At 40.1% G+C, this 23,158-nt stretch overlaps 1 protein-coding gene across 1 annotated transcript; it reads right to left on the bottom strand.

The window, feature by feature from the left end:
* Positions 1 to 2,922: 2,922 nt before the first annotated feature.
* si:dkey-90l8.3 (LIM domain transcription factor LMO4.1) lies at positions 2,923 to 8,725 on the bottom strand. The gene is made up of 5 exons (XM_034693046.1): positions 8,341 to 8,725; positions 6,814 to 7,046; positions 6,627 to 6,723; positions 6,121 to 6,279; positions 2,923 to 4,076 (listed from the first exon to the last, which is right to left on the bottom strand). Exons 2-5 carry the CDS (start codon positions 7,026 to 7,028, stop codon positions 4,068 to 4,070), a joined length of 480 nt encoding a protein of 159 aa, XP_034548937.1. The 5' UTR covers positions 7,029 to 7,046; positions 8,341 to 8,725; the 3' UTR covers positions 2,923 to 4,067.
* Positions 8,726 to 23,158: the final 14,433 nt, after the last annotated feature.

Genomic DNA, 23,158 nt, shown 5'->3' with positions numbered 1-23,158 from the left:
CTTTGTATCTCAATGGGACTATTCCTGGTAAAATAAAGGTAAAATAAAAAAATAAAAAATGTGCTGTGTTAAATACTTGACCCTGATCGGTCAAAACCTCATAACGACAATGAACAATGGTGCATTCAGGTGGTGTCGGAAAAACGTGAGTGCTTCAAGTCAGAACAACAATCGGAAACTTCTGCCCCACTAGACTTAACGTCGTGTTCGTCATCAGCTTGGTGGTTGAACACTGTTTATGAATGTAAAGAAGCTCTTAATCAATTATATTATTGCACATCAACTTATTGCCGAAATAGAAAACATAATATGGTATCACTATAACTTGGTGTCCACACAGAGTTACCTACACTTATAGAAAAACACTGACTGCATAAAAAATGGACGTTGTATCTGTGATGTCACCGATATGTTTCTGAAGTGCTGTTTTGAAGCTGATCGTCGGTGGCAGCCATATTGGAAATGTTGAACTCAACCTAACTTCTGTCGAGCGAGTGTGACATAAAGAGGCGGGCTTTGAGCCTCCTAGCCAACAGCTACAGTGTTCCCGCCTGTCAATCAAGTCAGCTGTGCCTCTCATGGAAAACTCGTATTCTCAATATCTTTGAAATTGCTGCATTATGAAACAAATTCACCCCCCTACAGTGTGTGCTGATCGACAAATGAGCTATCCAGACTACACTCATCTTTTGAACCAGGCTGTAAACATGTTTATTTCTGCTGTAAAGATCCTCTCCTTTGAATTGGTGTGTATGCGGTTTCAGGTACTTCAGCAGCTAGCCTCAAGTGGACACTCAATGAACTGCAGTTTTTAACACTTCCTAATTGGCTTCAATTCTCGCGGCCGAAGGTTGCTGCTTGTAGGAGAGTTATTTATTAACATTAGTTCGGTATTTAACCCTTTATTACAAGTCAGGTACGTTAACTAAAGCAATATTTTACTATTTATTAGCATTAAACCTTGAGTAAACCTTGTGAGGTCAAGTTAAACCTGACTTTCTGAATTGAAAGCATGTGAATGAAAGTCAGAAGAACAACTTTCAACTGGAAAACTGAGGAGTACATGAATGATTATCAAATCAACTCAATCCACAGAAAGTAGTCTCCTCCCCCCTCTGCCTGTTGGCACTGTGGTAAAAACATTAGTGTGGTCTCAGGCTGGTCTTGAGAGTTGGGAAATAATGATAGTTAGCGGGGCACAGATGTGAGTGCAGCCTGAGGAGCTACTGGACCCAAAATCATCTCAGAGAGGGAAAAGTGGAGCAACATCCTGTCCTGCAATCCAGAGCTGCAGAGAGCATCTCTAAGCTGCTGATCTCTACAAAGTCACTGAAACCAGAAGAGGTCCAGAGATAACAGCAACAATGTTCAAAGATGAGACATTTGACTCATTTATGTTTAAAGGTGAGTCAACGTCAAAGAGAAGGAGAGCTGAATGAGGACAGACATGTCAACATCAATGTTCCTGCAGAAGTCCTGTTCACCTCGTCTAAGGTTACCTTTAATGGGAACGTGCACTTTAATGTGGATTACAACTGATAAGCATGATCAGGTTTGAACTGGACTGATGTTATACCACATGGAGGCTGATAAGAATCTATTGCCATGCGACTTTAAAATCAGAGGGGCTATTTGTTTTTCTGTATAAATACATTATTTCTAAATCAATATTTTGTGTCATCTTGTTTGTGTGTAATTGATAAGCAGCATGTAAAGTGAACGGGTGGTTATGTGGATTAGAACAGGGTGAGCAAGACCCAGATGTGAAGCTAAACAAGGTTTTTTTTTATATATTCCATGTCAGTGTAAAGCAGATTTATGAATCACCAAAGAAATGAGGATTAGCATTAAAGACGGCGTGAAAGTGAGAGAGAAAAGAAGTGAGAATTCAACGCCTCATTTTAGAAACATTGAGTTGTTAATTAATGTGTGAACTGAGCCTCTCAGTCTCCCGCTGCTCACATCTGGTGACACAAAGAAAACTGGACAGCCACCGGATGCCTGCGCTCGCCAGCACATTGTCTGATTCCAGGGAGCTCCTGGCTCCTGACGAACCGGCCGCTCAGCATCAGAGGAGAGCCAGGCTGAAGGAAGGCAGCCATCTTGGATCTATATCACAGGAGTGTCTGTCTGGGTAAGAAGGAGGGCTTTGTCGGCCCTCCTTCTCTTCATCATGAGCATGTAAAAATACCCTGGCATCATCTTGTGTCTTCACACAGTGTGAGGTGGAGGAGCTCAGGCAATTACACTCATCTGCATGTGTTAATATGATTAATTAGCGGGAATAAACACTTTCCTATGACACAGGCTACATGGTGAGCCACACACCTGCAGAAGCTCTGATAAAAGACAACGCCTCATGGCAAAGAGCCTTTTCATGAGACCTGCTAATTGGCATCTGAAAACGTTCCGGCTAATTAGCAAAAGGCAGATGAGGCTTGATTAGTTTGAATGCAAAGTGTAACTTGTGGTGCTGAGGGATTCCAGAATGTGCCGAGGTTTTATTTCTTCATCATCACGATACAAAGATAATTGTAATTGTGATCATTTGCATACGTTAATGAATTTGCGTGACGCTTCTTGATCAGACGTGGAATAAATAATCGATGCAGTATCAGCACCTACCATGACAAGTGGGACGTTTTGGAATAGCTAAGCGCATTAAGGTGCGAGTTTGATGGCTGCCGTGCTCCCAGGCAAAGGTGTGAAAGTAGAACAGATCCTATCTCGCGTCTTGCTGCTCGCTGCGTACCTCAACACCAAGATTAACTCCAGAGCTGCGATGGTATGCAGATGCTCTAAGATTTTACAAAGCGTTTGAAAAGGCGTCGAGTGAGAACGAATTAGGTGCAGCTCAGGAAAATAATTTTCAGAAGCCGTGCAGAGAGTGGCGGAGAACAAAGAGCTGTGATGGGAAACAAATCAGGCTGTGTGGGAGCTTTAATTGGAACATGGTAAACAGTAAATACATCAGATTGTTTCAAATGCCCTGGATGTAGAGGGGGCCACTCCCCTTTAATTAGCCTGCTTTCAGATTAGGCTTTATTAGAGGCAGGCAGCCACCGAGCCAGTCAGCCACGGGATATGCCCCGAGTTCAGCCTCCCAGGAGCTCCAGCAGCACAGATACAGGGCTCATGTTTAATTGCTTCTGTAAATGGTCAGAGCTCAAGCCCCCTAATTCCATTCCTCTGGGTAATCAGGCATGTTTTCACCATACAGGGCTAAAGAGAGTGAGAGAGACAGTCACATCCAGCACGCTCGTAGGTACCATGAAATGCAACGCCACTCTGAAGCCGCAGAGGGGCTTCGACATGACCTCGCCTCAGCTGTTACAGGAAAAACGTTTAATAGGATTTTTGTTTTGAACTCCACATTGTTTCACACGCTGAACAGGCTTCTGATAAGAAAGAAAACTCTACAGAGCAAAAACCTTCACAGGGTGGTTTTACTTCTTTGTGCAGGGAGTTTAAAGAGACAGCAACATTTTGTTTGCCTTTAAAAAAACCTTTCTGGTGCAGTTTTTTCTCAAACTGCACATTCCCACATACTTGTTCATGACACCCATTAACTTGATATTCAATCCTCAGCGTGTATCTCAGATAAACATGTACAAGAGAGATCAGGAGTTCATTATAAGCACTGATGCTCACATGGCATAAGCAAAGCTTTGACAGTCTTTTTACTGCAGTCCATCAAACGTTCACTCAAGCGTCTTTTGTTCCCTCTTCCAGTTGGCGAATGCTTTTATCATCATTGTTCTCCTCCAGCTTTGTCTCAGCTCTGAATGAGCCTCTGCCAGCGCAGTTCACACACTCTGCAAGTCTTTGCATGATGCACAGACCACTTTAACAGATCACAACATAAAACCAGACTTTATACTGGGAATATATAGAATCTGTGATACGGTGACGGAGACGTGAGGAACGTGAGCGTCCTCTCCGGGGGGGAAAAAGAGTCGGTAGAAGAGATGAGGATCCACAAAACGGTGAGAGTAGTAGGGGAGGAAAAAGTTGTACTGCAGAGAAGTGAAGCTGGGGAGGGGGATACACAGGACTGCTGCTGCTGCTCAGCATACCTGCAGACAGGAGGAGAGAGAGGGGGCAGAGTTAGATTCATGTGATTTCAATTCACGTCTGAAGGTACATCCAAAAACTTCAAACAAATAAAATGCATTCTTATTTTTAAAATCTGTCAAATTATGAGGAAGTCTTCATGACGCCATAGGGCAACACTTTATAATAAAAGCAAAGTATTAATCATTAATACTTCATTCATCATCTGGTAACACACTTGTATGTTAAAAATGTTCAAGATGTTTCAGTTTATCTCTCAAAAAAATCATGTTTCCTGTTCAGTGTTCACATTTCTGTTTCGTAAATGTAACTACACCGAAGACTTTATGACGAATGCAGGAAATGCACATTTATTTCTCTTATTTTTCAAGTTTTGTTACTCTCTGTTTTCCTTTTTTATATTATTTACTTCGTATGTTCCTTCATTTTTTTTCCTTTATCCACTTTGTTTGTGTATTTTCCTGCAGAGCGCTTTGTAACAATGTTAAAAAGGTGCCACGGGAATAAAGTTAGGCGAACAAGTGCATACAAAGAGTACTTTTAAAAAGGACAGTGTTCCTCCCATGGCATGATAATACTTGTGCAGTTTTATGATGTTCTATTCTATCATCAAGTCCTGTCAGAGGAGGATTTTTCTTCATTGATTACTGATGCACTTATATGTAAGCATGTTTTGTTTTGCAGCAGGTCAAGTGAGTGTTCTATTTTCAGTGTGAGTATTGAGGATGTTACCAAGCGGCAACCTCCGCTCTCAAAATATGAAGCCCATGCGGAAATGTTATAAACTGCAATACATTAAGAATCCGCTTGAGGCTAACTGCAGAAACACCAGAAACCACATAGACATGAATGGGAAAAAGACGATCTTTGCAAACATGTTTACAGCCTGGTTCAAAAAACGGCTTGGCTACAGTAGCTAATCTCTGAATTATTTTTTTTCTAACGTGACAGTTCAGAAGATATTAAGATTTTGAGTTTTTGCCCAAATAAGGACATGACTGACGTGACTCCTGGTCTGGAACGCATAGCTGTTGGCTCAGAGGCTCAAACTCCACCTCTTTACATCACACTCTGCCTGGTTGAGTTCAGCATTTCCAATATGGCTGCCGCGGTCGATTGGCTTCAAAACAGCTCTCAGGAACAGATGGGTGACGTCACAGATACTACGTCCATATTTTATACAGTCTATGGATGTTACGTATACGAAATTAGGGATGGGCGTTTCAAGCCAAAATACTATTCGATAATCATTGGCATCTATTCGCCGATTATTCAAATAATCACCCCCCCAGTAGCGGGCACTGACAGCGTCTGTCTCGACCTTTACGTCAGAGTTTCTGTGACACGGCGTGGCGTGTGTGTTTACATTTTACAGCCATGCTCAGTCTCTGGAAACACGTGTAGTAGTGTGAGATTCAGAAACAGAGAAGATCACTGCGACCGCGAATGTTTTCTTCTTCTTTTGTCATTTAATGCAGTCAGCATTCTTCTTCTTGTGTTTGCTAATGCGGTTAGATAACAGCTTTAAGACGATCTGTAGCCACCGTCTGGCGGGAATACCGTATTATAACCATCAATAATGAACATTTTTACTTTTAAAATGAGAAAATATTCAAAGTAACTCTTTGATTTTTACAAAGTGAACAAATATTCTAAAACCATTGCCCATCCGTAGACGAAATAAGAATTTGTGAAGTAAAAATGTCTCTCCACTTTCAGACAAATGTCATGAAGCTTGAATTTGTGAGGCAGGAGTGAGAAACACTGAACATGTACCTCAAAACTTTACTGAAGTGTAGTTCTTGAGTGAGAGTACTTGTTATCATTTATACGTACAGCATCTCTTTCTTTCTACTGTTTATTTCTCAGACTCTTTTAACTTTAAGATTTCAGACTTCCCCTCGCTTAAGAGTCAACACTGGAATCATTTTGCAACATCAACATGTTGTAGTAACCTCATTAAACTTCATGTTTGAGCAGAGTTTAGGTTCTCCTGTATCTTCAAGCGCTTTCTGTAGTGTTATATCAGAAGCCCTCGTTATTCACCTTCTGGTCCGTCAGCACGGAGTTGCTCTGAAGTGGAGGCAGGTGGCTGCTGAGCAAGGCAGCGCCGGGTCTGTCGTGCTCACAGAAGATTGTGCCGTTGACGTAGTGGAAGCGATCGCCAGGCATCAGTCTGTTTCTACAGGTGGCACAGCTGAAACACTGCAGAGGAGGAGCAGAGAGAGAGAGGAAAGGGGCAGAGTGAATCAAACTCAGGCAGATAAAGCATCTACTGTGGCACAAATCTACAGAGCAGAGTCCCCCAGTGCATGAAACTAACAGGGGAGGGATAAATATGCACTATAATGAGGAAAAAAAATCCTCAAATGAGTCTTATATGAAATAAAACCTTACATTAGAATCAGGGGAAAAGAGATGGGGGGCACATTTCTGCTCCCTCCGGACACAGAAGGGACACATAATCCCATCTCACCATCTCAAATCCCAGATGTTCCTGTCAAACAAGCAGTGGGAGACAAAGTGTGCTGATGTGAGATCTGGGGATTTACCTTGAGGTGGTAAACATTTCCCTGCGCCCTCATCACCATTTCGTTGGCTGGGATCGACTGGCCGCAGGCGCTGCACGCCCCGCTGTGCCCGAACAGTCTGCAAACACAGAAAACACAGATTGCTCAGTGTGTGCCGCCTCCAAATCTGAAACCAGCAGCTTCCTCTCCGCCTCTTCCTGCCTCTCACCTGATGTAGTCGCTCCGACACAGAATCATGCCCCCTTTGCTGTAGCAGGTGGTGCCAATGTCCCCCAGCTGGGCTTGGCAGCAAGAGCACTTGAGGCAGCGAGTGTGCCAGTAGCGTTCCATGGAGAAGAGCAGGAAGCGGTCGGCGATCTTCCCCCCACATCCTGCACATGACCTGGGGGCTGATGGTACGCCGGACGCCTGGCTGTTCACCATGATGCCCTCGAGAGGCTCCTGGACACACAGGGTACAGGTGTGACAAATAAGACTGGATTAAACCTCAGAGTCATAGTTAAATGAACTCATTTTAAAGCTAACATTTACATACTCATAAAAAATGTCAGAGTTTTTGATAGGGTTTAGAATGAAAGGGGTGACTAATAATACCTCATACTACGGAGGAGGATAAGGGGCCACTGAAAAAAAAAAAAATGGAAAATAATGTTGAATATATTTTTTTATCATTATTCTGAGAAAAAAGTCTGAATTCTGACTTTTTTTCTCAGAATTCTGACTTTAATCTCAGAATTCTGACTTTAATTCAGTGAATTGAAGAAAAAATAAGGTCCAATATATTTTTAAAATTATCATTTCTATGAGAAAAAAGTCATAATTTGACCGTAATCTCAGAATTCTGACTTTAACCTCAGAATTCTGACTTTAATTCACTGAAAAAATAAATAAATTCAGGTCCAATATATATTTTGTATCATTATTATTCTGAGAAAAAAGTAAGAATTTAACCTTAATCTCAGAATTCTGACTTTAATCTCAGAAATCTGACTTTTCCTCAGAATTCTGACTTTAATCTCTGAATTCTGACTTTTTTCTCAGAACAATAATAATACAAAAATATTGGACCTTATTTTTATTTATTTTTTCAGTGGCCCTAAAACTGCAACAGATAATAAAGTACCAAACAATAATTAATCATAAATTACGATGATTTGTGTTGCACGAGTCAAGATGATGAAAGAGAAAGAAGCATATTTGTGTTACAAAGGTCTGTCTCTGTTTCTTGTTGTGAACTTTGCAACACTTCAAAGAAAGCCATTTCCTCCAGTTCACTCAAACACACACAGCATGTTTTCAACAGACTGAAGTCACAGGTTGATCCTCACACTCACACACTGATCAATACAAAGAAAACAAGTACTATCACTTCCTGTGGACAGTAAGTAGCACGTGAACTGTAACGTGTATACATGTTCATCGTGTTAAATGAATGTCTATATCAAAAGAAGTGTGTAAATGGTTTAACAAGTCAAACCAGGAGAACTGGATCTGTTGGAGATGCATTTACATTACAGCAGAACGTTTTGATTTGAGACTATTTTTGAGACTTAATTAAATATATAACATTATAATGAGAGTATAACTTGCTTTAATTTGACATTTTAGCTGTGCATAACATGACTACACTGAGTATTTTATGTTTTATTGACGTTTTGTTTGAAATCAGGAGACTGGTTGAAATCAGAAACGCGCGCGCCCGGATGGATAAAACAGGAAAAAGGAGATGCGTTACCTTCACGTGCCAAAGGTTTCCTCCTGCGCTGAAAGTTCAAAGGATGAGGAAGTATTCACAAGAATCTCGACACAGTTAGAGTTTTGAACCCGCACTCAGACTTGACATGTTCTGGACTCCATAGTTTTCCACAACGAGGCTGAGCCACGCAACATGAACCCGGGACAGCGCGGCGCGGGGACGGGAACAGTTCAGCAAACTCCCCCAGACTGACATCCAGCTCTCCGCGGACAGAACAACTACATGTGACCGTGAGGAGGAGGAGGAGGAGGAAACATGACGCAGCTGCTCTTCCTCGGCTCTGCTCCTGTCTAGGTACAGCTGACTGTCTGTTGACCTGTCTTCATCTGTCTCTAACGCGTCTGACAGCGACACTATTCATCAAATTGCGCAAGGGGCTATTTAAATAAGTGAAGGGGGGGGGACGCAGCATGAGGCGCGCAGCAGCCAATAGGAGAGCAGGGGGCGTGTCCGCAGTCAAGATGATTTATGAGTTTATATTGGCTCCTTAATATGCACTTTTACAACCCCTCTGCTCCCCATTGGCTTAAAATGAACGTATTCAGGTGCAATGGGCGTAAAATAAACAGTAAAAAACATTTCTTAATGTTGTTGTTGTTTATTATGTGCCTGTACACTTATACTTAATAACGTGAGCTTCATCGTTTTCATTATTATGAGAAAATATATAAATAAATAATGCAATCAATTAAGTTAAGATAAAATTAATTTTAAAAAATGGAGAAACATGTATTCTAAAAAATATACAAAAAATAAAATACTTACATTTATAAATGAAAAATAATGTCTTAAATTAATACAAAAATACATGAAAATTAAACATAGAATCATGAAGAAAAAGGTAAATAATACAGAGCTGTATAATAAAGCAGAAAAACAAGTGTTACAACAAACATTGATCCGTGTCAAATTGTATCAGTCAAGACACGTGATTCCAATATTATTGGTACACTAACTGGTAGGCTTTATTTTTGTACTGTTCAAGTTGTTTCATGATTTATTCTTTCAGCTTTCGGATTATTGTTGGAAAATATAAATACATAGCCTAAATCAGTTGTTCTCAAAGTGGGGTCCTGGGACCCCTGGGGGTCCGCGAACCATAGCGTGGGGGTCTGTGAAATAATTTGAATACATTTCTAATGAATTCTAAAATTGTGCTGTGTCATTACAAAACAGCATATACACCATTGTTATGATACCATTTGGTGGCTCGAAGGGATATGTGAGTCTTACTGCTGTTAATTTTCTGAAAGCGTTTAAGATCAATTACTTGAAAAGTATAAATGCTGTCATGTTGAGTCCACAAGGAATGAAATGACCCTCTGTTTTAAAGTATACAAGTGGTATTTGCATGATTCAAATTGAAGTGTTATCTGTTTATCACTATGGAACAGGTCTGAAGTATTTAGATTGATACGTTTTACAATACAAATAGTTCCAAGGGCAGCTAAGAGTGCAAATGGTAGTAAGCATGTGCTTAATCTGTGTTACAATTATGAGGGGGTCCTTGGACAATTTCTCACCTGTAAGGGGTCCCTGGCTCCAAAAAGTTTCAGAACCCCTGGCCTAAATAACGCAATCAATTAAGAAGATAAAATAATTAAAAATGGAGAAACATTTATCCATGAATTAAGCCAAAAAATGAAATACTTACATTTGTAATGCAAAATAACATCTAAAATGAATAAAGAATATATAAACATTAAATTTAGAATCATGAAGAGGGATAAATAGAAAAAGAGAAATACTATAGAGCTGTATAATAAAGCAGACAAACAAATATTGAGCAACAAATGTTGATCGTGTCACATTTTATTAGTGCACACACGTATTTCCAATATTATTGGTAAACTTACTGGTATGTATTTTTTACTGTTCAAGTTGTTTTTAGAAAAAATTATATTAACACAAACTCTTAAGTTGATACAAAAAAATGAAAAGTGAGAAAAATTGATTTAAAAAAGTATACAAAAAATGAAATACTTACATTTGCAAAATAACGTCTTAAATTAATAAAGAAAAAAAAGAAAAAATGAACTAAGGAATCATGAAGAAGTTTAAATAGCAAAAATAAAAAGGGAAATAATACAGAGCTGTATTATAATTAAGTAAAATAGAACAAATGTTGATTATTGTCACATTTTATTTTTCCAATAGTATTGGTACACTTAATGGTATATATTTTTTACTGTTCAAGTTGTGACATGATTGATTTAACAGCTTATCCATCCTTCAAATACAATGTGTTCAAAACAACATTCTCGTAAACATCTAATCTGTCTTCATCAATCAAATGTAAACTTTTTCATTCTCACATCATCATCCACCTGTGCTGTTCTCCTTCTTGACTTCCAGTAGAGGGCAGCATCCTCTCATGTTGCAAGCAGCTGACATATAAGAGATTTTGCTGAGCTTCCTGATAAATGAGGTTATAAATATGGAGTTCAGCAGGACACATTTCAGGATTACTTCCACTCAGCAGAACTGACCAACACTCCTTTGTGGAGCAGGTATATTTAAAAAATGACGGCATGGTTTAGGACAAAACTCCCACCCAATATAGGCCTACCATGTTTTTCAAACAACAGTGTGAAACAAATGAAGAATACATTTTTAGAAACGTTTATGGAGGCGATCTAAGCACTAACATGCATACTGCAAAATATTAACAAACTCTAGTGAAACTTGAAATGCTTAACATTTGAAATATGTTTGTTAGGGTCTTTTTTATGAACTGACTTTGTTTTTGTGCTGTTTTTATAAACAAATAAGTAACTTTATTGAAATGACTTTGAAGGTGTGAGTTTGTATGTTTTTTTAACTTTAACTGTCTTGTATTTTGTGTTTTCTTTGCATTATAATATAGTTTTATTTATTTATTTAATTTGTAAACTTAAAATGTGACCACTGGAGGGAGAGATTTCATATGGTCTATACTCGTCCATGTGCCTGTGCACAAAATTCAAAGTTAACCCAGAAAAAAAAAAACAATCAGTCCCATGGAACAGTTTGAATTAATCTTAAGTCAATATTCAAATGGTGAGTCTGTAGAGAACACTTCTGTAAAGGTGAGTTATTTGTTTAGTTTGTGTTTTCTTTGTATTATAATCTGTCATTGATGTCCTGTTTTATTTTCTAGAGTTGTGTTTCACTCTTGTTTCCTCCCTGTCTGTTTTTCTGTTAGTTATCAGTCAACCTTTTGTCTTCCTCGTGTTATTAGTGATCCATGTCTTGTGTTGATTTCTTGTGTTTTTGAGTCTAGATTTTTGTTTCCAGTCTTATTTTTTTGCTCTTGATCCCTGTGTCCAGTTTAATTGTACTTGCTGCTTTTCCCTCCTTTTTAATGAACCTTATAATTCACCTGTGTTCACACCTGTTGCTCGTTCCCTTGTGTGTTTTTAGTTTCTTTGTTCTAACTCTCCTGTGTTGGATCATTACATCTTTCCCCGTCTCCCTTCATCTCATGCCTCCTGTGTTGTACTCATAGACTGTATAAAATATGGACGTAGTGTCCGTGACGTCACCCATCTGTTCCTGAGAGCTGTTTTGAAGCCAATCGACGGCGGCAGACATATTGGAAATGCTGAACTCAACCAGGCAGAGCGTGACGTAGTGTGAGCCTCCTAGCCAACAGCTGTGTGTTCCCGACTGGGAGTCACGTCAGTCATGTCCTTATTTTGGCAAAAACTCATAATCTTAATATCTTCTGAACTGTCACGTTAAAAAAAAGTTTACCCTCGTACAGTGTGTGCCGATAGAGAGATTAGCTTCATAGGGCCAAGCCGTTTTTTGGACCAGGCTGTAAACATGTTTATTAATGCTACAAATATCCTCTTTTTCCCATTCATGTCTATGTGGTTTCCGGTGTTTATGCAGCCAGCCTCAAGAGGATTCTCCATGTATTGCAGTTTATAGCATGGGCTTCATTGTTTGAGACTGGAGGTTCCCGCTTTGTTGTACTGTGGTTTCTCTTGGACATTTTGGTAAATTTTGTTTGTATCTTTTGTTCTTTTATTGTTAAATTCTCACTATTCTACACGTGGGTCCTCCTTCCATTTTTAATCAGTGTGACAGTTGTGTTGTTTTTGTTACTTAAAGTTTATTTTTCTTCTTGCTGTACGTGAGGCATTTGAAAGTAGTCAACAGGTCAGAGTTTTCAGAGGCTGATAAAGACAACGTGGATGAGAAGAGGAGGAGAATCCTTTTCCACGGGAAAAACCTCGGTCACATGACTCCAGCTGTCCGGCGGTCCTGCTCTGTGCTGTACCGAAAACACAATCGGCGGGCGTTGACGGACGAGAGAGCACGGAGCCGGACCTGACATGATTCTGCTGGAAGTGTCGTGTAACACTATTGAATTACTGACTTGCATTTGTCTGTTAATTTTGTTGCTTTTTTGTAAACAAGTTTTTTTTTCATTTGCTCTGTGTCCCCTAAAGCAGTGGTTCTCAAAGAGGGGTCCTAGGACCTTTGGGGGTCCGCAAACCATAGCATGGGGTTCAGTGATATAGCTAAAATACATTTCTAATAAATTATAAAATTGTGCTGTGTCATACTACTGTTAATTTTCTGAAAGCGTTTGAGATCAATTACTTGGAAAGTATAAATGTTGTCATGTTGAGTCCACAAGGAATGAAATGACCCTCTGTTTTAAAGTACACAAGTGGTATTTACTTGATTCAAATTGAAGTGTTATCTGTTTATCACTATGGTACAGGTCTGAAGTATTTACATTGATAAGTTTTACAATACAAATAGTTCCAAGGGCAACTGAGAGTGCAAATGGTAGTAAACATGTGCTTAATGTTACAATTATGAGGGGGTCCTTGGACAATTTTCTCACCTTTAAGGGGTCCCTGGTTCCAAAAAGGTTAAAATCTCCAAATAATACCAGATTAAGATTAGATCAATGAATATAAAGGAGATTTTAATATTAAAGGAGATTTTCACACAGTTCTGGCAATAGAAGAGCTGGAAACAGTAGTTGTAGTTAAAATAGTTGTAGTCCCTTGAATCAGTGTTGACGTCACAGTGTTTACTTTTCTGTGGACCGTCAGTCTAAACAGGATCCTTTGTGGAAATGTTGACTTCCACCTATAAAGGTGTTTGCTGTGACACCGTTAGAGACCATGAGTCATGCTCCACACATTTGTTTCCAGCTAATAACATGTCATATACAGACATGTGTTGTTGTCCCACTCTGCGTTGAAAGGAACCTCTTGAACACATCCTTTTTCAGAGTGCATGCAGGGTGGAGGTTCGGGGGATTTCCTCTGCCTGGGCCAAGCTTCCATCATTCTCCAAGGCCTCGTTGATTTCCGACACACTTCCTGTTCCTCTGTCAAGGCCATGCTGAAAGTCACAGCTCTTCGCGAGGATGGACGACACCTGTAACTTCCAGTCTGGGTCCCTGGCCAATACAAACCGCCGTGGAGCATCACAGCGCCACAGGCTGCCAGGGTATCAGATTTATGAAGCCCCCTCATCGCCTTCCATCTGAGGCTCTATTTTCTCTCTGTAGAGGGAAACACGTCAGTGGGATATAAGCTCTGTGGTATTATTGTGGAAATGAGTCATGCTGGATTTCTCCACACTCACCGGGTTGTCATGGGATGAAAGATGACCGTTTCCAGCACCAGGCTGAGACTCGAGCTGTACTGGTACAGATAAAATAATGAAAAACCTCCTCTGGTGATTATATTTAATAAAAAATCATCATAAAGTTAAGTTTTTAAGAGTGTCTCAGTCTGAATGGACTTTCCTGGAGTCTCCCCAGAGGAATCAGAGGCAGAACTGATTATAAGATGGGATCTGAGTACGGAGGATGAGCGGGTTTGGAAGTGGGTTGTTGAGATTTAGCGCTGCAAAGAAACTGTTTTTTTATTGATGGAGTTGGTTTTTCTAAAAGGTGGAAGCTTCTGTGAAGATTTTTTGCTGGTAATAAAACAGACAGAATTAATATTGATGTCCCCTGATGACCTAACAGCATAAGACTATATCTACGAGGCGATTCATTTAACACTGCTCTTTTTTTTAACTGATTCAACATTAAAGAGTCTCAGTGGTGACATATTTTGACATCTAAGAGATCAGAATGAGATTTTTTTGTCAAGATAAATTAATGAATTACATATTTACAGGCAAAACCTCAGCAAAGCCCCCTTCGTCCACAGGGGGGCGCCAAAATCAACACAATGAAAGTTCCTCACAGGAGCTTTAAGTACTTCGAATAATGAATGATAAAGAAGGGCTCCTCAGATCCAAGAAGTCAAGGTCCCTGAAGACTGAAACTTAACTGTCATTTTATAGTAAGGTTTGTGGACATTTCCAAAGAAATGGACTGACGACATTGTTACTTTTTATTTTCATAGTAGTCCGAAAGAACCTGGAAAAAACAAAAGTGCTTTTCTTAGAGAATGTAAATTATATAGAAGAATGAAAACATTAATGATATTAGGGCTGTCAGTTAAATTAGAAAATCTTTATTGTCCCCAAGGGTTAATTTGGTTCGCGACAGCAGTCCTACACACATCCTATACATACAAGCAATACACATAATAACAAACACAAGTTCATAAATCAATTCAAGTACATATCCATATAACTTAACTCCCATGGATGACATCATCCTTCCTGTACATGAGACCAAGGTAAGGTCCTACAGCTTGTTTAAAAACCCAACAGCTGAGGGAACAAATGATCTAAGATATCGGTTTGATCTTGCCCTTCTAGTACAAGTGAACCTCCTCCCTGTTGGCAAGAGTCTAAACTCTGAATAAAGGGGGTGGTGAGGGTCTTCAAGGATGGCCTTTGCCTCTCACTTGGTAAAGATGGCCAAGATTATTAAGATTAGTGCCAACGATCTTTCAGCAGACTTTGACAATGCAATCTAACCTGTTTTTGTTAAAAATGTTTTTGTTAAAGGTGACATATCATGCAAAATGGACTTTTTAATGGTTCTCTACCTGAAATATGTTTCCCTGACATGTCTACAACCACCCCCGAAAATGAAAAGAATCCATTCTGCCCCTGTTTTGATTTCTCCACCTTTCTGTAAATGTGTGCTGAAACCAGCCGTTTCAGTTTTCAGTGTTTTTCATACGTCACAACGCCATCCGGTCTGTAAGGGAAGTCAGAGCTCGGAGCTTGTTCAGCCCATAGACTGTATAAAATACAACTCAACCCCTCCTCTGTTTTTCATTACCTGCACACATGTGTGGTAACAAGGAGCTTAGGAGGGAGGCATGCTAGTTGTAGGCTGTCTTAATAAACACAAAGGTCGGTTTTACTCCCCACGTCTGCAGATTTGAAGATCTAGTGGATGATTTTTATTTTTCATGGAAAAGTGCTAGCGCTAGTTAGCATAGCCACATAGCTACACGTTGGTAGCTGTGTACCAAGACACACGTCTACATACTGACAAATAAAACAACAAGAAACACAAAAGGAAAAACAATCATGTGATCATCTGAATGCATCAAATTAGAGACAATGAAATGTAATTTTGAATGTGTCGTTATTAGTGATGGACTGTGTTGAGTAGCCTATGTATTGTTTTAAATGCAAGTATGTTTTTTTTTATGGTTTGTACTGTACATTTGTTTACATCTTCCTGTCCAGGGACCACAGATGAAAATTAGCTTATAGCTAACTCTGGCTTGACAGTTTTTGTTTTGCATGGCCTCTGTCAAATAAACTAATAAATAAATAAAATCTGTGACCAATGGTTCAGAAAGGTCCTGCTGCAGGCGCCTCTCCATCAGGATCAGATTCTGGATCAAATTCAGAGGGTTGAAGTAACACGGGTCTGTGAGCCGCCAACATGTAAACATTTGATCAACGTGCTGGACAGCCGGGGCCACATCCACTTCCTGAGGGGGCGTGGTCAGAGAGCTCATTCTCATTTAAAGGCACAGACACAGAAAACAGCCTGTTCTGAGCAGGGCTGAAAAAGAGGGGGTTACAGGCAGACCAAAATCTGATTTCAAAGTGTTTTTATGAGCAATAAACTTTAAAGACATGTTTTGGGGACCTCTTAGACCAATAAATTTTGATGAAAAAGAGCATAATATGTCACCTTTAAACATGCTACTGTTTTGGGCGCAGTCTTGGCCTACTGGTTAAATTGCGCACCCATGTAGCAGGCGGCCCGGGTTCGAATCCAGCCTGTGGTTCCCCTCCCGCATTTCATTCCCCAACTCTCTCCAAGTTTCCTACACTATCCACTGTCCTCTCCACTATCAATAAAGGTGTAAAAGCCCCAAAAAATATAACTTTAAAAAATTCTGCCATTTTCATGTTCCTGTCTGATGTGGACGTGACATAAGTCATGGTTTCAGAGCACATTGGTGTAGATGTGCAGCATTTATATGGATAATAAATCAAGAAGTCAAGATCATAAAGTATGTTTCATTGCATTAATTTGTTTTCCAGATTAAGACACTGTTAAGAACTGCTTTACATTGTTAAAAACTGTTTTCAAAGCAAAATTAATTCATTTTAAATATCTGATCAAAAATGTCATTAATCATATTTAACTATCAAAGTTCAGCTATTAATGGCAGTTTATAAAATAATAGTCTGAGAGCCAGAGTTTGCATTAATCAGTCAAATCAACCAGCGCCTCAATTCCCGAAATAACATTATGCACAAGGTCAAAACAAACATGAATAAACTGATCAAAGGACTCAATAACAGGACCTGACAAACTGAGGACACAGTGCCATGAACCTGTAAAGATGTGGATCTCCTTCTCTGGAGAGTGTTGGAGATTTCTCTGACAGTCACCTAAAAACTGCTCCTGACTCTCTGAGCTAAAACACAAGCTGTCTGGCACTAAAGAAAATTAGAAACTGCCCATCAGATATTCCCCAAATATCTGCAGCGCTGTGATTCTCATAGTGGCATGAAGTGAACTGAAACGCTGGGATGAGTCCTAAACAAATGACCATTCAAACGTTGTCATGGGACACCAGCTTTGGTGTACAACAACTCTGCTGGTGGGATCATTTCCCTGAATTTACACCAACCAAACAGCCCGAGAAGACAAACATCGTCATCAAAGGTGATGTTGAACAGTCTGAGTCTAATGGGAACAGTGGCGCCTTCAGTGACGACAGCAGATGGTGGAGAATCTCCATGGTGAGGCGGTGTGCCATGTGTTGTTTTTGGTCCCTGTCCGACGGTGGGACGAGGGAAAGACCTCAGCTTGGATTCCAATATTCAACCTTCTGTCAAGTTTAATTTAGGAGAAAATGAGAAAATGTTCCAATGAACCATCTTTTATAGCAGATGAAGAGGGAACACCCTTAAATAAAAGACTGTAAATAACCCTTTAGAGGTTACATATTTATATACATGTCTGCCTTTCTTTGTATTTCACCTGTCCTTTCTTTAATACATGGTTTGGTTTTTATTTATTAAGTGTTGATTTTCATAGACCTTTTTTGTGGGCTTTTATTTTGAAGGCTGATTTGCTACAATGTTACATTGTTACAATGTCATTTAGCAGACGCTTTTATCCAAAGGGACGTACATATGAGAACAAGAACAACACAAGCAAAGATCTAGACAAGAGGAAACAAGATCAGTAAGAGTAACAAAGTGCTTCAAGTCCATTTGGGTGCAGGTACAGCCAAGCAGTGTAAAGGCAATGAACAAAAGTAAATAAGAATTTATTTTATTTTTTTCTTAATAAAATAAGGAACATCTACAATGAAGCAACCAAACCATTTAAGACTTTCCATTATCATCATCAATAATTAACTTGTCATCACCACAATAATGACCAAAGTACCAAGTGCTGGGTCACTACAGACCTGAACACAGATTCCCAGAGTAGAGCAGGACAGTGTGAGTCAACTGTAGCTGGAAGACATGATCTGCCACTGGGGACAACAGTGGAGAACAGTCTAGCTAAGTGCAAAGTGCTTCCTAAAGAGCTGGGTCTTTAGCTGTCTTTTGAAAGTAGAGAGGGACTCTGCAGCGATTCATTCCACTATTTAGGGACAACAGAAGAGAAGAGTCCAGCTAGTGATTTTGAGGCCTTGTGTGCTTTTCAGAGGCTGAGCGTAGCGGGCGAGAAGGGCAGTAGACCTGGATGAGGGGTTCCAGGTAAACTGGAGTGGTTTTGGTGACCGCTTTGTAAGTCATTATTAGAGTTTTGTATCTGATCCGAGCTGCAACTGGAAGCCAGTGAAGCGAAATGAGCAGGGGAGTGACATGAGCTGTCTTAGGCTGGTTGAAGACCAGACGTGCTGCTGTGTTCTGGATCATTTGCAGAGGTTTAATTTGCCACTTACCTGCCAAATAACATAAAAAAGACTTTTTTGGTGACACAAACAGTGTTTATGGTAAGAAGGGTGCTCATGACATGGTTCAACATAGCATCCAGGTTAGAACAGACTACATTGAAACTCTCTGAACTTATGACTCTTGGAGCCTTCCGTTCCATCCTGAGGGACAGACATTGGAGAGTACTGAACAGTGCCTGTGTTTTAAACCTTAAATTATTGTTTGTTGTTTTGTTACAGCTTCCACACCTCTTATTCATACTGTAAAACACTATGTATTTATAAATTGTAAGTTTCAATTTGTGCTGTCATTTTCGTGTGACTGTTTTGTGACATGTGCTGCTGACCTCTTGGCCAGGTCACCCTCGTGAAAGAGATCCTGATCTCAATGGGTTTTACCTGGTTAAATAAAGGTTAAATTAAAAATGAAAAATAAATGGAAACAAGGGACACATTTTATCCTCTTTTTGGGGTTTGGGCTTTCACGCAACTTTCTGAAACATACTAAATCAACAAAGAGCCTAGAGGTGAAATGAACCTTCCAGCTGCAAGGTGGGCGTGTTGCTGAAACAGCTGTCAGGTGGTCGTGTCCTTACACCTTGATCTAACATGACGGCAGAGCTTGACCTTAGGTTTAGACCAAGCTTTTGAACTTAACATCTTGGGGGTAGAGTCGCACACAAACCAGACTTGAGACTTGACATCTCTCCTGTGTTAGCTTCACTACACTGGCTCACCATAAAACCTAGACTAGAATTTAAAATCCTTCCTCTGACCTACAAAGCTCTGAATGGTCAGACACCTTCGTATCTTAAAGAGCTCATAGTGCCCTATTACCCCTCTAGAACACTACGCTCCCAACATGCAGGCCTGCTCATCATACCTAAAGTCTCTAAAAGTAGTATGGGAGGTAGAGCCTTCAGTTATCAGGCACCTCTCCTTTGAAATCATTTACCAGTCAGGGTCTGGGAGGCAGACACCCTCTCTACTTTTAAGAGTAGGCTTCAAACTTTCCTTTTGGATTAAGCTTATAGTTAGAGCTGGATCAGGCTTGGACCAGCTCTTAGTTATGCTGCTATAGGCTTAGACTGACACACTGGTATCCTGTCTTTCCCTCTCTCTCCTCTGTCTGCCTGTCTCTTACTTTAACTCTTCCTGTCCCATTAAAGTCCCTAACCATAGATCTTTCTGGAGTCCCTGAGCTCCCTTGTCTCGTAGGTTCCTCTGGATCTCTGCTGCTGTGGATGTGCCAGAGATGGAAACAAAACAGTCTGCCAAAAAAATTAACATTCATCATAGTTAAATCAGTTCTCGTTCCCTAAAACCTTCTGAAAAAAGTCTCATTGGGAGCTAAATGTCCGGCTTTTGTTTCCTTGCTGGTCTCTGCCTGTAGTGTAGTTTAGGCTTGAGTCCTGATCCCCTCACACCAAAAGTCTCTGGTCTAGTTGTAATATGAGACTGATGATTTGTTAGAGATAAAGCCCGCACCGTTCGTCCTGACTGAGGCAGTCGGGGGGTCAGAGTGTTCCTCCCTGCTCTCAGAGGAAGGCAGAGGCCAGGGTGAGGAATTTAGTAGTCCAGCGTAATGTTTGTGCTCCAGAGCCAGCCGGGGCATTGTGTAAGTCCACGGGGAAACACAAGCACAGGACTCTGGCTGAAAATGTGCTTTGACGGGATCTGTGTTCAGAGTCAGACTTTTATGATGCAGGGTTAAAGATCCACTGTTACACAAAGGCCTGAAATGAAGGATGGACCAACCAAGGAGGGCTGAGGGAACCCCTGAAAGTGTTTATATGAGGAATAAAACATTTATTTTGTCCATTCAAAATCAAATTAAACCAATTTTGTTTTGGAAGTTAAGTCCTCTTTGTAGCTCAGCTGGAAGAAGAGTATCACTGCCACAGTCTGAAGCTCAGACAACATTTTGCATCATAATCAACACTGTGCAGCCACACAGGGGGATTCTTTAGCTGTAAGGACCCTGGACAAGCTGGATTACAGTATTTGTTAATCAAACTTATGGATATCAAATTAAAGTTGACACATTTTTAAACCAAGGTATAATATCAATATAAAAAAAATAATTTATGCCATGGCTTATTTATTTGAAATTACCCAGCTATGTTAAGAACCTGTTTCTGATTAGTCAAAACCCCATAATAGCAGTCACTAACTAAGGCACATTAATACAGGTTTGAATGACTTCCTCTTCCTGTTGACACTGTGGCAAAATGTCACTTTCTGATAGAATCAGTAGACTACATGGAGGATATTTTAAGTTATTTGGAGAGCACAAACAAGCGGCAACCTCCAGTCTCAAAATATGATGCCCATGCAGAAGTGTTATAAATTGCAATTCATTGAAAATCCGCTTGAGGCTGGCTGCAGAAACACCAGAAACCACACACACACACCAATTCAAAAAAGACGATCTTTGCAGCAGATATAAACATGTTTACAGCCTGGTTCAAAAAACGACTTGGCTATACGTAACTAATCTCTCTATCGGCACACACTGTACGTGGGGTGAATTTTTTTCTAACACGACATTTCAGAAGATATTAAGATTCCGAGTTTTTGCCCAAATAAGGACATGACTGATGTGACTCCCGGTTAGGGAACACATAGCTGTTGGCTAGGAGGCTGAAATCCCACCTCTTTACGTTACACTCTTTTGGGTGAGTTTAGCATTTCCAATATGGTTCCAGCTGACGATTGGCTTCAAAACAGCGTTCAGGAACAGATGGGTAACATCACAAATATTACATCCATTTAGGGGTGACCCCAAATAGTCGAATATTCGACGATTTGTTCTAACGAGCCTTAGTCGACTGCCAATCTCATAGTCGAATATTTGCATATGAAACGTGGATCATTCCATTCAAACCATGGGGGTGCTCAATGTCTAATTTTACATTATTTTCCTGTTTCCCTTAAAAACAGTGTCTCATTTAGCCTATTTTGATATAAATATAGACTTATTTAATGTAATTCTGAGAACAGCTCTTGAAGTGTTAAATCTCCTTAAAGTGGTAATTAAATCTCCCCTGGTAATTAAAGGTGGACTCTCCCATTTAGCGGGACCTGTGGAGCAGACGTACCTCAGCTGGTCTTTAAATCTTTCTACGTTCATGGTAGCTCAAAATGTCAGGAAATAAAACTTCAGTTGATCCTAAAAACTAGTGATGAAGATGAGGAGCAGCTTCATGAAGAGGACTGTGAGATCAAGGATTACCTGACCACACAAAAACTGTACGGGGCCAAAAGAACGAGGAGGGATACCCAAAGCTGTCCGAAGCCTCAGAAACAATCCACAGCATCCCATCCACCTCCACACCATCAGAGAGGATATTCTCAAAGACAGGATTTACAGTCAACAAAGCAAGGAGCGCACTTCTGCCCGTACACACGATGGTTTTCCTCACGTACAATTTGAAAAGACTCAAGCGGACAAAGACGCGATGAAAGACTGTTTTAAAAGGTTCTGTTAAGAGATTTAAAAACCCTTTAGCTGGTTCAGGTTTGATTTTGAACATTATACAAATGTTTAGCCTTAAGTTGGACAAACTACCCTCTGCAGCGCTGCTCTCTGCTGTGTGAACACTGTTTAAATATCTCCTGATTCCTTATTCTATAACGGCGCGTTGTTCCATGTTTAATGGATGGTGGTCTTATTTGAGTTTTCTCTCCATCACCTCGTTGTTTTTGCAATGTAGATTTAAAAAATCTAAGTTTTATACTTATAATATTCTGTTGTCCCTTTTACTTTAAGCTACGAGTCTCTTAATTGTAAAGGGTTATGTGTAATATTGTCATGCGGTCACCATCATGCAGACTTTGGGTCAATAAGGAAAAACAACAAACATTCAACTATTCGTTGACTATGGGCAAAATCTGATGAATCAGGTTCGACTAAGCAAATCCTTAGTTGGGCTCACCCCTACATCCATTATTTATACAGTCGATGAGCACAAACTGTAGATGAGAACAGAAGAGAAAGGAGGAAAATCTGCACAGAAACTTGTGAGGGGATGCTCAAACACATGAGGAGCTGAGTGAAAGAGACGTCAAGCAAATTGAAGAGAACAGACAAAGAAACCTGTAAAAGAAAAGTTACAGGAAGGGTGCTTGGGCGATTTCTGCATCTGCAAAAAATGCTAATGGAAAAGTGCTGATGTTTTGAATTTACCATGAATGAAATGTTATAGGACTGTTGCCATTGCGGCGTGATCAACGGTTTAATCTGAGGAACTATTTTTAAGCCGTATAAATAAATCATTTGGAGTAAGTGGTGCCGACATGATTGTGCCGTCAGTCGGATGTGTGAGTGGTGAGTGATTTTGGCATCTTATAATCAGGGTCTTCCTATCTTTGAGTGCAGGCTGAGAAATGTCAGGCTACATGTAAAAGCAGGGGAGTTATTCACAATAATTATAAACTTGACTTTATTTACCAAAACTGCAAAATCCTCTCTGTTCATTTTATCACACATCAGCCAGAAAATA

The sequence above is a fragment of the Notolabrus celidotus genome, chromosome 9 (assembly GCF_009762535.1).
Source record: "Notolabrus celidotus isolate fNotCel1 chromosome 9, fNotCel1.pri, whole genome shotgun sequence".
NCBI lineage: Eukaryota > Metazoa > Chordata > Actinopteri > Labriformes > Labridae > Notolabrus > Notolabrus celidotus.
Note: the sequence above shows the minus strand (reverse complement) of the source record. Positions and strands in the feature narration are given on the sequence as shown.

Excerpts from the sequence above, each read along its gene's own strand:
- si:dkey-90l8.3 (XM_034693046.1), bottom strand. The coding sequence starts at position 7,028 with ATGGTGAACAGCCAGGCGTCCGGCGTACCATCAGCCCCCAGGTCATGT. Across the intron at positions 6,724-6,813 it reads TGTCGGAGCGACTACATCAG|ACTGTTCGGGCACAGCGGGG; the intron begins GTGAGAGGCAGG and ends CTGTGTTTGCAG. Across the intron at positions 6,280-6,626 it reads GAAATGTTTACCACCTCAAG|TGTTTCAGCTGTGCCACCTG; the intron begins GTAAATCCCCAG and ends CCTCCTCTGCAG.